The 13,221-nt window shown below is 36.7% G+C and overlaps 1 protein-coding gene across 1 annotated transcript in view; it reads left to right on the top strand.

The window, feature by feature from the left end:
* Hmmr (hyaluronan mediated motility receptor) overlaps window positions 1-10,655 on the top strand; it is a 28,714-nt gene extending 18,059 nt beyond the window's left edge. The window contains exons 10-18 of the mRNA XM_051180937.1: window positions 82-230; window positions 1,691-1,905; window positions 4,348-4,464; window positions 5,841-5,987; window positions 6,317-6,469; window positions 6,561-6,660; window positions 8,449-8,625; window positions 9,688-9,850; window positions 10,528-10,655. Of these exons, the coding sequence (XP_051036894.1) occupies window positions 82-230; window positions 1,691-1,905; window positions 4,348-4,464; window positions 5,841-5,987; window positions 6,317-6,469; window positions 6,561-6,660; window positions 8,449-8,625; window positions 9,688-9,850; window positions 10,528-10,547 (1,241 nt within the window). The 3' untranslated portion in view covers window positions 10,548-10,655. The remainder of the gene's footprint in view (window positions 1-81; window positions 231-1,690; window positions 1,906-4,347; window positions 4,465-5,840; window positions 5,988-6,316; window positions 6,470-6,560; window positions 6,661-8,448; window positions 8,626-9,687; window positions 9,851-10,527) is intronic.
* Window positions 10,656-13,221: the final 2,566 nt, after the last annotated feature.

Here is a 13,221-nt window from a genome sequence, read left to right on the forward strand (position 1 = left end):
GCAGTGGGGTGAAATATTAGGTGAACGAGCCCCTTAACATTAGTATTTAGTTTTGGAATGTCTCATGCTTTCCTTTTATAGATGATCTTGTCAACAAGGACAGAGAAAGGGCTGAAAGTCTTAGTGCTGAGATACAGATGGTCACAGAAAAGCTTGTTCTAGAAAAAGAAGAATATGAAAAGCTGCAACAAAAAGAATTGCAAATTGAGTCACTTCTGCAACAAGAGAAGGTAGTTAACTACATTTATTTTTGTTGGCTTTTTAAGTCATTTATGTCATAAAACCTCTGTGTGTATATTTTGAGCAATTAGCCACAGATACTGGTATACATTTGTATCAAGTAGACAAGAGATCCCCCCCCCCCTTTGGTTTTTCAAGACAGGGTTTCTCTGTATTGTTTTGGAGCCTGTCATGGAACTTTCTCTGTAGACCAGGCTGGCCTTGAACTCACAGAGATCCGCCTGTCTTTGCCTCCCAAGTGCTGGGATTAAATGTGTACACCACCAATGCCCAGCCAAGAGAGATATTTATAATTATCTTACAAAGAATGTGTAACAATAGGAAAAGGTAAAACAATTTGGAAATGCAAGTTACATAAAGCACATTTTATATAACAGTAAGGGGAAAAGCCCACTAAAAATATAAACAAACAACATTGTCATGGGATAGAAGTAGATAACTTTAACACAACATCCTGATTACTTGTAAACATGAACAGAGGATCTCCCGGTAGTAATCAGTGGAATAGAGATGTTTATTAAAAAGGTATCTAGAAACTAAACCATTTCACTGTGAGACTTTCGTGAAGGCTGAATCAATTGGAATGGGCACGTACTAATGTGATAAATATTTTGGGGCAATAGACAATGAAAGGCGTTCATGGAACTAGCTCTGTAGACCAGGCTGGTCTCAAACTCATAGAGATTCACCTGCTTCTGCCTCCCAAATGCTGGGATTAAAGGCATGTGTCACCACTGCCAAGCAATTTTAAAATATTTTTAAGTACACAAAATATATAGCATAACTTCCCCAAATGTATGCACATATATAAATATGTGGGCAATATGTACTCTTAACCAAAAGTTATCTGTGGAATGGAAAAACAGATTGAAGGGGGACTAGTAAAAACTAATACACACTTAAAACTCTCGATAATGTTTTATAAAACTTTGAAATGTGGCCAGGTGTTGGTGGCACATGCCTTTAGTTCCAGCACTTGGGAGGCAGAGGCAGTTGGATCTCTGTGAGTTCAAGGCCAGCCTGGTCTACAAGAGCTAGTTCCAGGACAGCTTTCAAAGCCACAAATAAACCCTGTCTCAAAAAACCAAAAAAAGAAAAAATAAAAACCAAAAAACTTTGAAATGTGTATCCTATAACTTAAACATTTTATGTAACAGTGAGATCTTTTTTAAATCATATCTAAATAGAATAAAGTATATATAAGCTAATTATAAAGCCAGATAGATATAAAGTAGAGTGATGGTTTAACACTAAAAACTTCTAAAAATTTCATTTTCTATATTGTTAAATTATATAACATGGGGAAAGTGAATATGTTATGTATATTTTTGTGTTTCCTTTAAACTTTCTAATTTAGTTGTTATACTTCATTGTCTGTATTGCCTTTGTTGCTCCAAGAAAGGTCATGAGGCCACATCCAATTATCTTATGCTTGCCTGTCTGAATACAGGAATTGTCTGCCAGTCTTCAGCAGCAGCTCTCCTCTTTTCAAGAGGAAATGACCTCAGAGAAGAATGTCTTTAGAGAAGAGCTAAAGCTTGCCCTAGAGGAGCTGGATGCAGTACAACGGAAAGAGGAACAGAGTGAAAAGCTGGTTAAACAGCTGGAAGAAGAGACAAAGTCAACTGCTGAACAACTGAAGCGCCTAGACGAGCTGCTTAGAGAGTTCGTATTAACAGGGTCTTGTTGATGTGGGGCTTGAAATAGAAATTGTTTTCTAGCGTATTTTCTTAGAATTCTCATGTCACCTATATGCATGGAGGTTAGAATTATCTTTCAAGGTAAGGAAGAGGTGAAGAGAAAGACATGGTAAGAGTACATGTGCTCACACACATGTAAGCAGGCATAGCAGTCAAAGTAAGACTTGCCGGGTGCATGTTTACTCCCAGAACCCAAGAGGATTAGACAGAATGATGGTGAGTTTGAGTTTGGTCTAAACTGTACATTGAGTTCAAGGTATTGGACTATAATAGTGAAACTTTGTCTAAAAAATAAAAACAAACAAAAGGAAGCCCTTTTTCTATAGCCAAGAACTTAGTTTGTGTGCATCTTTGCCACTACATTTTCTAAAACTCTTTGGACATCAGCATTAAAACAATTTATAATATATTTGAAAACATCTAAGCCTTTTAATTTTTAAAATATCTATTTTGAGAGACTACAAAACTTCATGGACTAGTGTGTGTGTGTGTGTACACATACAAGGACAAGTACACATCACTGCATGTATGTGGAGGTCAGAGGATAAATTTTAGGAGTTGCTTCTTTTCCCATCATGTGGGGTCCTCAGGATGTATCTCAGATCATCAAATAACTTTTCACCCTCAGCCAATCTTGCCTGATGTAGCAATCAAAAAACAAAAGGTGCCAAGTTATATTGGCTCATGCATGTAATCAAAGCACTTCAGAGCTTGAGGCAAGAAGACTGCAGTGAGCTTGAGGCCAGCCTATGTTGTAGAATGAAATATTTTCTCAAAGAAAATAAAACAACTAGAATTGGCTGGTAAGCATTTAAAAGCAAAATTCCTTTTAAAAAGAAAACTAATGTCTCACAGTTTTATATCAATATCATATTACTTCAATACTAAACTTTATTTTTGACCATTTTATTCTTTTATTTTTAATTTTTACTATTTACTTTAAAAATATGTTTTAAATGTATTATTATTGGTGGCGGGTATATGAGACATGTGTAGAGATCAGAGGACAAATTTCAGGAGTCAGACACAGGTCACAAGGATGCACATCACATTCTTTTATCTGGACCTGGCAATTTGATTCATGAATTTAAACTACAAATAAGTCTTATCATTTAAGTTCCTGAAATCTGTGGGTGGGATATGAACCTGTGGTATTGTGTTTCACACCTGACAATGTTGAGTAAGTAATAATCTCTTCTGGGGTTTTTATAACTCACGAGGAAGAGGTACACCTCAGGGCTTTCTGTACCCCACTTTGGAGGAGCAGTATAAAAGTATTATGGGGGTTGTTCTAAATTGCAACTGGTTTTGGAGAACAGGAACCTGGAAAAGTTGAATAAATAATCCATTTCCTGAAGGAGCAGAGACAGTCATTCACTCTAGCTTAGAGTTCTGGTTTCTCAAGAACTTTACTAGCTTAGCTAGTTAGCTGTGTGATTCCGAGAGAAGTGGTTTTGATGCCTTCATATTCTGCTTCATTAAGTGCTGTGTGAAATGCGGTCTCAGGTCCTTTGTAGACTAGACATTTTAGTTTAGGCTTAATGTTAAAAACACTTCTTCTACGGGACATGGAACATACTATTAAGAGCCACCTCGTAGTATTTGATTGTTTTTGCTGTGGCCCTCCTTCCTCACTGTGCAGATGTGAGAGTTCCACTGTGCAGATGTGAGTTGTACAGTGCTCATTTTTACTTCATGTTCTTTTAGAGACCCTTTACAAACAAGCTCATATTCCCATCCACACATATTATATGTGCTGTACTTGAAAAAGATATTTGAAATTTGTAGTATACATTTAGAAATATTACTTAAAACCTATTTTGTTACTATACAAAACTGTTCAGGATCTTGTTAGTGTTAGGCATCTGTAGTCCTTTCATTTGAGCTGAGAGGAAGATCGTGAATTCAAGGCCAGCTTGTGCTAAATACAGCAAGATCTAATCTCAAATAAGATTGAGTAATAACAGCATATATGGATTAATCATATAATCAAAAATGCACATAGTGCTATAACTACTTTTCAAAAAAGTTTTTAATGTGAAGTGTCTTTAACTTTGTGTGGTATTTATTGCCTCAGTACAGGGAATTAAACTCAATAAATCTAGGTGCTTTTAGCTGGCATTGCATTCAGTCTTTAGACCTGACTATTCTGTAACATTGGCTTTACAGGTTGTTGTATGTATTTTTGTTGTTCGTTTCCCTAAATTACCTACATAGTGCAGGAGACATGAAGAGAAATCCAGTAGAAAGTATATTTAGAAGAAGCCATTAAATAAGTTAGTAAAAACTGTCATACTATGAAATTGTAATAAATAAGTACTTTTAAATTATACAGCAGCTTTTGTGAAAGATCATATGAGATATATGATACAGTTTCTAGTCATTTGTAATTTTTCTTTGTTCTTAGGAAAGAACTTGAGCTGGAGAAAAGTAATGCTGCTCATATCCATGCCACCTTGACTTTACAGGAGAGGTATAATGATACAGTGCAAGATCTTAGAGACATTACTGCTCAATTGGAAAGGTATTTTTCTTTGTAGTACTCACTATGGAATATATGAGTGAGGAGAAGTGTTTACCTACAGAAACCTGTGAACAAAGCAATCCATAGAGGATGACTGCCATTATCTTAAATTCCATAATGACTGGCCATACATGTCCACTTAGTGTCATCTAGTGATCTTTGTATTCTTATATCAGTGTTCCTTTTCTCTGCTATCCAGTTCAAATCCATGCTTGTCTTTAGCACCACTACCTCACTTTCCTAATAGCATCATTTTAAAAATAAGATCTAAAGCTTTTATACCTTCATCTAACTTAGGCACACTGACATTTATCTTATCTCACTGACTATTCAGTAATTCCTTAGTCTTATGTTTCTTTGTTGCTTTTCTTTCCCTCTCCCCCAACCCCTCTTCCTTAGATGCTCTTGCTATAATAGCATGGGTTAGCCTGGTACCACCTTTATATCCCACACTGGTCTCAGAAGGCTGGTGTTATAGGCATGCTACACTGTGTGTGGAAGCTAATATTTTAGTCTTTTAAACTTCAGTGACCATATTGTTATCATTTCTTTCTTGGCTATGGTTGGTGGCTCACTCCTGCACTCCTTTGCTTGTGAATTCTAAAGCAGATTTACAGTAAATTTGAGGCCAGACCAAACTATACAGTGATTTCTACTTCAATAAAGTGTCACCCTATATTAGAAAGCAAAAGAGAAAGTTAGAAATGTTTTCAGTCAATATGATTACATTTTGATGTTCATCCCAGCACCTTCTTAGCACAAAATTCTGTTCCACTCACAGTCCATCTTCGGATAACAGTAGTTTTCATATTGTTATTCCATATTGTACTCTTTCCCCTCAACTTCTACCCCATGTACTCCCTGTTTTCCTTTTTGGGGGTGAGGTGGAAGGGATACAGAGTCTCTTTTTGTAACTCTGGCTGTCTTCCAATTCTCTTATGAAGACCAAACTGGCCTTTGACTCAGAGATCCATCTACCTGCTTCTGCCTCCCAAGTGCTGGGATTAAATATATGTGCCACCACACCCCGCCCCTATTTTCTGTTTTTTAAAAAGGTCAAGGGCACTTAGTTCTCTTCCAAAGGACCCATCAGATGGTGTCTCAGCCATCTCTAACTCTAGTTCCAGGATATCAGATGCCATATTCTGGAACTTTGAACACTGCACATACATGGCTCATAAGACATACTTGCAGGCAAGAGACTCCCTATCAGAAATGTTATGTAAACTCATTAGTACTTACATCAAAAAAATTCTTACCTGTGTGAGTGCATGAAAATATTAAGGTTTATGTGCTTCGTTGAAGCATATAAAAATCTAAACTTTGTCATGTATACAGTAGTAAAAAAATAGTGTTAACTTTTTCTTTCTGATAAGCTATAAAACATCAACACTTAAAGAAATAGAAGATCTTAAGCTGGAGAACTTGACTCTACAAGAAAAAGTAACCACGGCTGAAAAGAATGTAGAAGATGTCAAACACCAGATACTGACAGCTGAGAACACAAATCAAGAATATGCAAGGTGTGTAGCACAAACATGTCAGTTAAAGTATAAAGTTACAATTTTTTGTTTGTTTTGTTTTGAAACAGGATCTCACTGTATAGTCTTGGCTGGTACCTACTGTGTAGAGCTGGGTGACCTCAAATGGAGAACCTGCCTGACTCTGCCTCCAAAGTGATACAATTAAAGGCAAATCCTGCCACATTCTGTTAAAATTGTAATTTTGAAGAATTTCATGTATTATACTGCTTTGTACTCCAACCCCTCTCACCCCCCCCCCAAGAAAGAGATAAAAATTGAAATGTCTGTCAGATATTTAGTGGACTCTTCTTTCTCAAATCCAATCTAAGGATGCTTCTAGATCTGCAAAACAGATCAACATTGAAAGAAGCAGAAATTAAAGAAATCACATCTTCGTCTCTTAAGAAAATAGCTGATTTGCAAAATCAACTCAGACAACAAGATGAGGACTTTAAGAAGCAACTCGAAGAGGAAGAAGCAAGGTAATTTGGGCTCAGACCTTGGGTGCCATGAAATGCATTGGTTTTTTTCTAATAAATTGAAAATTTTTTAAAATTTAATTTTCCCATACAGAAAGGCAGAGAAAGAAGATGCAGTGGCAGAGTTAACTTTGGAAAGTAATAAATGGCGTCTCCTTTATGAAGAACTATATAACAAGACTAAACCTTTTCAGGTTTGTTGCTTATAATAAACTTTTTTTGGCTGGAAAGATGGCTCAGTGGTTAAGAGTACTACCTGTTCTTCCAGAGGAACCATGTTCAATTCCTAGCACCCACATGGTGGCTCCCAACTGATTGTAACTTTAGTTCTAGAGGATCCAGCACCTCCTTGAGGCTGCATGAGCCTGGTAGTACATAGATGTACATGCAGGCAAAATACCATACACATAAAGTAAAAACAAACTTTCTTGGATCTATTTTAAGAACGTATTTCTATCTTGTTAATCTTGGCTATGAATTGGTTCTTTTGCAGTCATGGTTACAATTTAACCACATATTAACAGTTTTCAGATTTTATCTGGTACCCAGCACTTGGGAGGCAGAGGCAGGCAGATCTCTGAGTTAGAGGACAGCCAAGGTTACACAGAGAAATTCTGTCTTGAAATTCAAAAAAAAAAAAAAAAATGTTTTGTTTGTTTGTTTGTTTTTGTTTTTTAAATCTGGGGATGTGCTCAGTGGTAGAGTGTGACACATACAAGGCTTGGGGTTCAATTCCCAGCACTACATTAAAATAATAAAACTAAAAGTAAAGGACTAAAAATTATAATTTATAATTTCTCCAGTTCTATTGAAATACAATTGAAAATTTTGGTAGTCGTAAAATTTTAAAGTAGTGATGAGACGTGCTTTCTAATAAACAACTTGAAATTAGTAGTCCTTAAGGCTCTCCTGATTGATCCCTTACCTGTTAATTTATGATGTTTGGATGTTTGCTTGTTTTTTTGTTTTTGTTTTGTTTTGTTGTTTTTTTTGAGACAGGATTTCTCTGTAGCTTTGGAGCCTGTCCTGGAACTAGCTCTGTAGACTAGGCAGGCCTTGAACTCACAGAGATCTGCCATCCTCTGCCTCTCGAGTCCTGAGATTAAAGGCATGTGCCACCAACGCCCGGCCTATGATGTGTATTTTTATATGACCTATTTCAATATTTCTCAAGTTTCTCTACCGATCTTTGTGTACTATATAGTTTGTCCTATGGTGTTTAGATGAAGTCTTGCTCTATAACCCAGGCTAGCCTGGTACTCGCCTGTGCCAAGCAGCCTGGCCTGGCTCCTCCTCCTCCTGCTTCCCAAGTTCTAACCTTATAAATATCAGCCTTTGTTCTTGAAACCCTAGGCTGTCCTGGAACATTCTGTATAGCTGGTGATGGCCTTGAATTTCTGATCCTCCTGCTTCTGCCTTCTGACCACCATTCATGTTAATACTCTGATCTTTTTATAAGGAAAAGGTTGCAGGCATGGTGTCACATGGCTTTAATCCCAGCACACTGGAGGCAAAGACAAGTAGATAAAGTTCAAGGCCAGCCTGATAATGTATTCCAGGAGAGACAGGGCTACATAGTGAAACATAACAAAAAAGCCTACAAACAAAGAAAAAATGGTCTGAATTGGAATGGAAGCAGGTATTGGTTATAAAGTTGATATTTTGCTAATAAGTTAAGAAAGCTGGCCAGTTCTTTATTGCTTTTCTGTTTTGATGATACTTAAGATGAAAAATGCAAAGCTTAAAAGATTTTCTTAGAGAATTTAAAGAGCCATCAAGAAAAGTTGGACTACTGCTTATATTATTTTTTATTTTCTTTATATTTGTGCTTTATATGAACTTAGTAAGATTTAACAGTTTTAGGCCAGACCTAATCATAAATGCTTTTAATTACTGGTGTTGGCAGAAGCAGAAGGACACACAAGTTCAACAAGTTTAATTCTTAGTTCCATTAAAAACATAAACATATATATCTTTTCCAGCAACAACTGGATGCATTTGAAGCAGAGAAACAGGCATTGCTAAATGAACGTGGTGCAACTCAGGAACAGCTAAATAAAATCAGAGATTCGTATGCAGAGCTACTGGGTCACCAGAATCTAAAGCAAAAAATCAAGCATGTTGTGAAATTGAAAGATGAAAATAGCCAACTCAAATCGGTTTGTAAAATAACACTTGTATTCAGATATACCAAAAACTTTTTAAAAAGTGAACAATTTATAGGGTAGAATTCATCTGAGACTTGATGGACTTATTCAGTGTTGACCAGATGGATATTCAGTTTTACTCAGGCACTCCTATTTCTAAATACCATGAAGAGAAACTGTATTCAAAACATTAATTTGTTTTCCTTCTAGAAGGTTAATTTATATTTTACTTATGGAATACATTAAGAAAATAATGTGCATAGTATATAATTTCCATATGTAATATAATATGCTTTGATCACATTCTCCCCCCATTAGCCTCCTATGTTCTTTTCTACTCTATTCTTTCTCTGCATAGCTTTGGAGCCTGTCCTAGAACTTGCTTTGTAAACCAGAGATCTCACAGAGATCCATCTGCCTCTACCTCCCTGTTGCTGGGGATTAAAGGTATGTGCCACCATCGCCCAGCTTCCCCAAGCTCTTTGATCTTCCTCTTTTCTTTCTTGATTGGTTTGGTCTGTTCTGTTTGGTTTGGTTTGGTTTTTGCTTTTTTCAAGATGGTTTCTCTGTGGAACCCTTACTGTCCTGTAACTCAATCTATGGCTGGCTTCAAATTCAGAGATCCACCTGTCTGCAACACCTTTAATCTTAGCACTTGGGAGGCAGAAGCAGCAGCCTCTGTGATTTTTGAGGCTAGCCTAGTCTACAGAGTGAGTTTCTAGAACAGACTCCAAAGCTATAGAGAAACCCTGTCTTGAAGACAAACAAAAAAAATAGTTGATTTGGTGGCATTTTTTTTTTCACTCCACTTTTGATCAGAAAAATATACTCATAACTCTAGAAGGACAAGAAAATTTAAAATGCTTTGTTTATTTTGTGTATTATGTTCCAAATTCACTATGTAATTAAGTCTTATTGAATGTTTAATAGTCATTTTTACCACTAGCTATGATACATAAGGAACTATTTGGAATATCTGCAACAATAATACCATATTTTACTGGAATATCTGCAACAATAATAACACATTTTGCTACTGTGTATTTTAGTGAGTATTTAATTTTTCTTACTTAGGAGGTGTCAAAACTCCGATCTCAGCTTGTTAAAAGGAAACAAAATGAGCTCAGACTTCAGAGAGAATTAGATAAAGCTCTGGGCATTAAACACTTTGACCCTTCCAAGGCTTTTCATCATGAATCTAAAGAGAATTTTGCCCTCAAGACCCCATTAAAAGAAGGTAAAAAAATAATAATAATAAAATAAAGCAGTGTATTTATGTACCTGTCTTCATTCTCTCCTCTCTCTTTCACAGCAGTTAGGGATTTGATTTTTTTAATAAACTATGAGACTTTGTTGATATCTTCTAATATAGAAGAAGTTCTTTCTGAGATTGATATATCAACGCCACTTTCCTCCTTCACTCTGCCTCTGTATATCTAGATCCCCTATCCCCATTGAGACTAGATCTTCCTTAGTCTTTTATTGCTCCTACTAGCATCCCTCTTTCTTTATAGATCGCCTCGGTACAGTATGTACATTGCCATACAATGTAACCTAAGTGTGTCTTATATCCATAATAATTTTTTACATTTCAATTTTAGAAAAATAATTTATTCTTGACAGAATCTTTATATGTTTCACAGTAAAGTCCTAACTGCTTGTGTGTGTGTGTTAATATAATACATATATGTGTATTATAATATAGTAGAGAATATAAACATTGCTTCTTCTGTCTTTAAGAACATAGGTCTGGTTTTAGTTTATAATGACTTAGGGGTTTGCTTTGGTTTTCAAGGATTTGAATGTAGGCCTTTGAAAATGCTGGGCAAGTATTGCTACACCCATAGCAGCCTGGATCATGGCTTAGTAGTTTTAATATAAAGTATTTATAGGTCTTTTTGATATTCTTTTCAGGCAACACAAACTGCTGCTGAATTCTGATGGAACATTACGAATCATGGAAGTACACGTCTGAAATGCCATTGAAGATTATTATTCCTGATATTATGTTCATAGTATATATATTATATATTTAATTTCTATTGCCTACTCTTAGATATGTGAAAGACATTCAGCATTTGTTATGAAAATGTCTTTTGACATTTTGTTTTCTATTATGTATCTCTTTAATCTTTACCTTTATCATTTCATTCTGAACCATCTCTTGCTTTGCAGCTTACATTGCACTATGATCAAATCAATGTTTTTTTTTTTTTTTAAGATCAGTATTAAAGTTTTTCCCCTATTCCATATCCCCCGATGGTTTTAGCTTGATTTGAGAGTTCTTTCTCTTCTGATAGAGTAGAAAGGCTAAAGCACTTTGGCTTGCTCTTGCATCTGCTTTTATTTACTCATCATGCTCACTCTGATCTCCCTGTCATCAGTTTCCTTTTCACTTCAAATAGAAATAAGGGCACCCTTAACTCCATAGTAACCTTGTTATGTGTGCTCTTTTTAATCAAAGTCACTGGGTTATTTAATCATGTCCAGATTCCTTGGCTCTACCCCAGTTCTAAACTAAGACACGTAGCTTGACCTATAAACCTACATTTTTAAAAATTAGCCTGTTACTTTTTAGATATATTAGAAATCTGATTGTTTTTTTCCTTTTGGTCTGAGACTATTTCTTTGTGTAGCTTTGGCTGTCTTAGGAACTCCCCCTGTGTAGACTAGGCTGGCCCGCAACTTAGATCCATCTGCTTCTGCCTCCCAGTTGTTAGAATTAAAGGCAAGCACTACCGTGCCCAAGCTAAGGAAATCTGAAAGACAGCGTATATTAGATTTTTAGAGAATTTGTCACTTGTATATTCTCTGAATGTGTATATAATATAAAATTATATAGAACCTCATATAGCCCGGTGATTCAGTTTTCATTTAATGAAGTTACAGTATTTTCTGTTTAAGATGTATTTAATTGCATCTACCACCCCTCCTAATTTGTCCCCAGAATCATGATACCTTTTACTTATTTCTTTTAAAGGTTTATTTATGCCAGGTTTGGTGACACACACCTTTAATCCTCTTTAATCTTAGCACTACGGTGGCAGAAACAGACGATGAGTTCAGGGCTAGCCTGGTCTACATAGCTAGTCCCAGGCCAGCCAAGGCTACTTATTTATTTTTATTTAGTTGTATAAACATTGAAAATTTATGTTAGTCATTCTTTCCTTCTAGTACCCTGTAGATGCTTATAGCCTTTAATCATAATAAATAAATATATAGAAGGAAAGCACAATAATCAGGTCTGTTGTGGACTACTACTTTGTATGACACTGTCTACAATTATCATTAATGGGGCTGAGATAGGGCTCAGGGATTATGAGTGCTTATAGCACAGTCATGAGGACCAGAGTTTGAGTGTTAGTACAAATGTAATAAGCCTGACACCCCAGGCCTGAGACACGTGGACACAGAATACTAGGACTCACTGTCTCCTTCCTGGCTTAGTCACGAAGATAGCAAGTCCCATGTTGAGAGAGAGAGGGAGAGAGAGACAGGGAGAGAGAGAAAGAGAAAGATTGAGAGGTTGAGAGAGAAAGAGAGAGATTGATTTTGAGAGTGCACTAATTCTTAGGGCATATTTAGGTTGGGCACATGTGGCTTTATGATGCAGTCATACTATTTTGATTGTCTTTTGCTCTGCTATCCTTTGTGAAAACCAGGCCTTGCCTTTGGTAGTTTGTTTAACCCTGTGCTCTGAATTATTACTCCCATTGCATTTAAATTTCCAGGTTCAGTGGCTATAACTCTCAGTGTAAGGTCTGGCCTCCAGAGAAGATTTGGAACTCTGAAAAGGATTCTGGGATACTGTTATGATTTGTATCTTAAAGTGTCAGGTCTCTCAGACCCTGTAAGGAAGTTTGTGGTGTGGATAGTGGTCCCTTTGAAGCTGTCCTTCTGGAAAGAAATGAGGGCCCTGGGGCATACTGTTTGTGGTGGTTTGAATGAGCCCTGTGCCTATCTGAATGTTTGGTCACCAGTTGCTGGGACTGTTATGGAAAGATTAAGAGGTGTAACACTGGAGGATCTTTGTCACTGGGAGTGGTCTTTAAGATTTTGAAAGCCCATGCAATTCTCAGAATTCCAAGAGTCTCCTGGCTGGCCCATGAAGTAAAGCTGAGTAGCATGCTTACACATAGCCAGAAGAAGGGGAATTCATGCCAACCAAGGCACAGTTTCTCGTGCACTGTTGTAATTGATTGCCACATGTTTTGAGGCTTAAAACCCAGTTAAAGGCTTCTCTTGAGTGGCACTTCCTAAAAACACTAATAGAATGGATTGAGCTAGTGATAGAAAAAGAAGATGACAAAGGCAGTGACAATAGCATCAGGACAGCAGCAAAGGAATCAGAGAGGACAGATAGAAAGGACAGATCAGAAGTGATAAAAGCTGAGGGAGCTGAGAAGAGATGCCTTGTTGAGAAGACTTGGGTTCTCTTCTAGATGACTAGGCTGTTCTTCTAAGGAATGGGTTCAATTCCCTGCCATCTGCATGGCAACTAACAACAGTCTAGCTCAGTTCCAGGGGATTCCATGACCCCTTCTCAATTCATAGGCACTGCACACTTATGGTACACAAAGATTCAGGCAAAACATCATATAAAATTAA

The sequence above is a fragment of the Phodopus roborovskii genome, unplaced genomic scaffold (genome assembly GCF_943737965.1).
Source record: "Phodopus roborovskii unplaced genomic scaffold, PHOROB, whole genome shotgun sequence".
Lineage (NCBI taxonomy): Eukaryota > Metazoa > Chordata > Mammalia > Rodentia > Cricetidae > Phodopus > Phodopus roborovskii.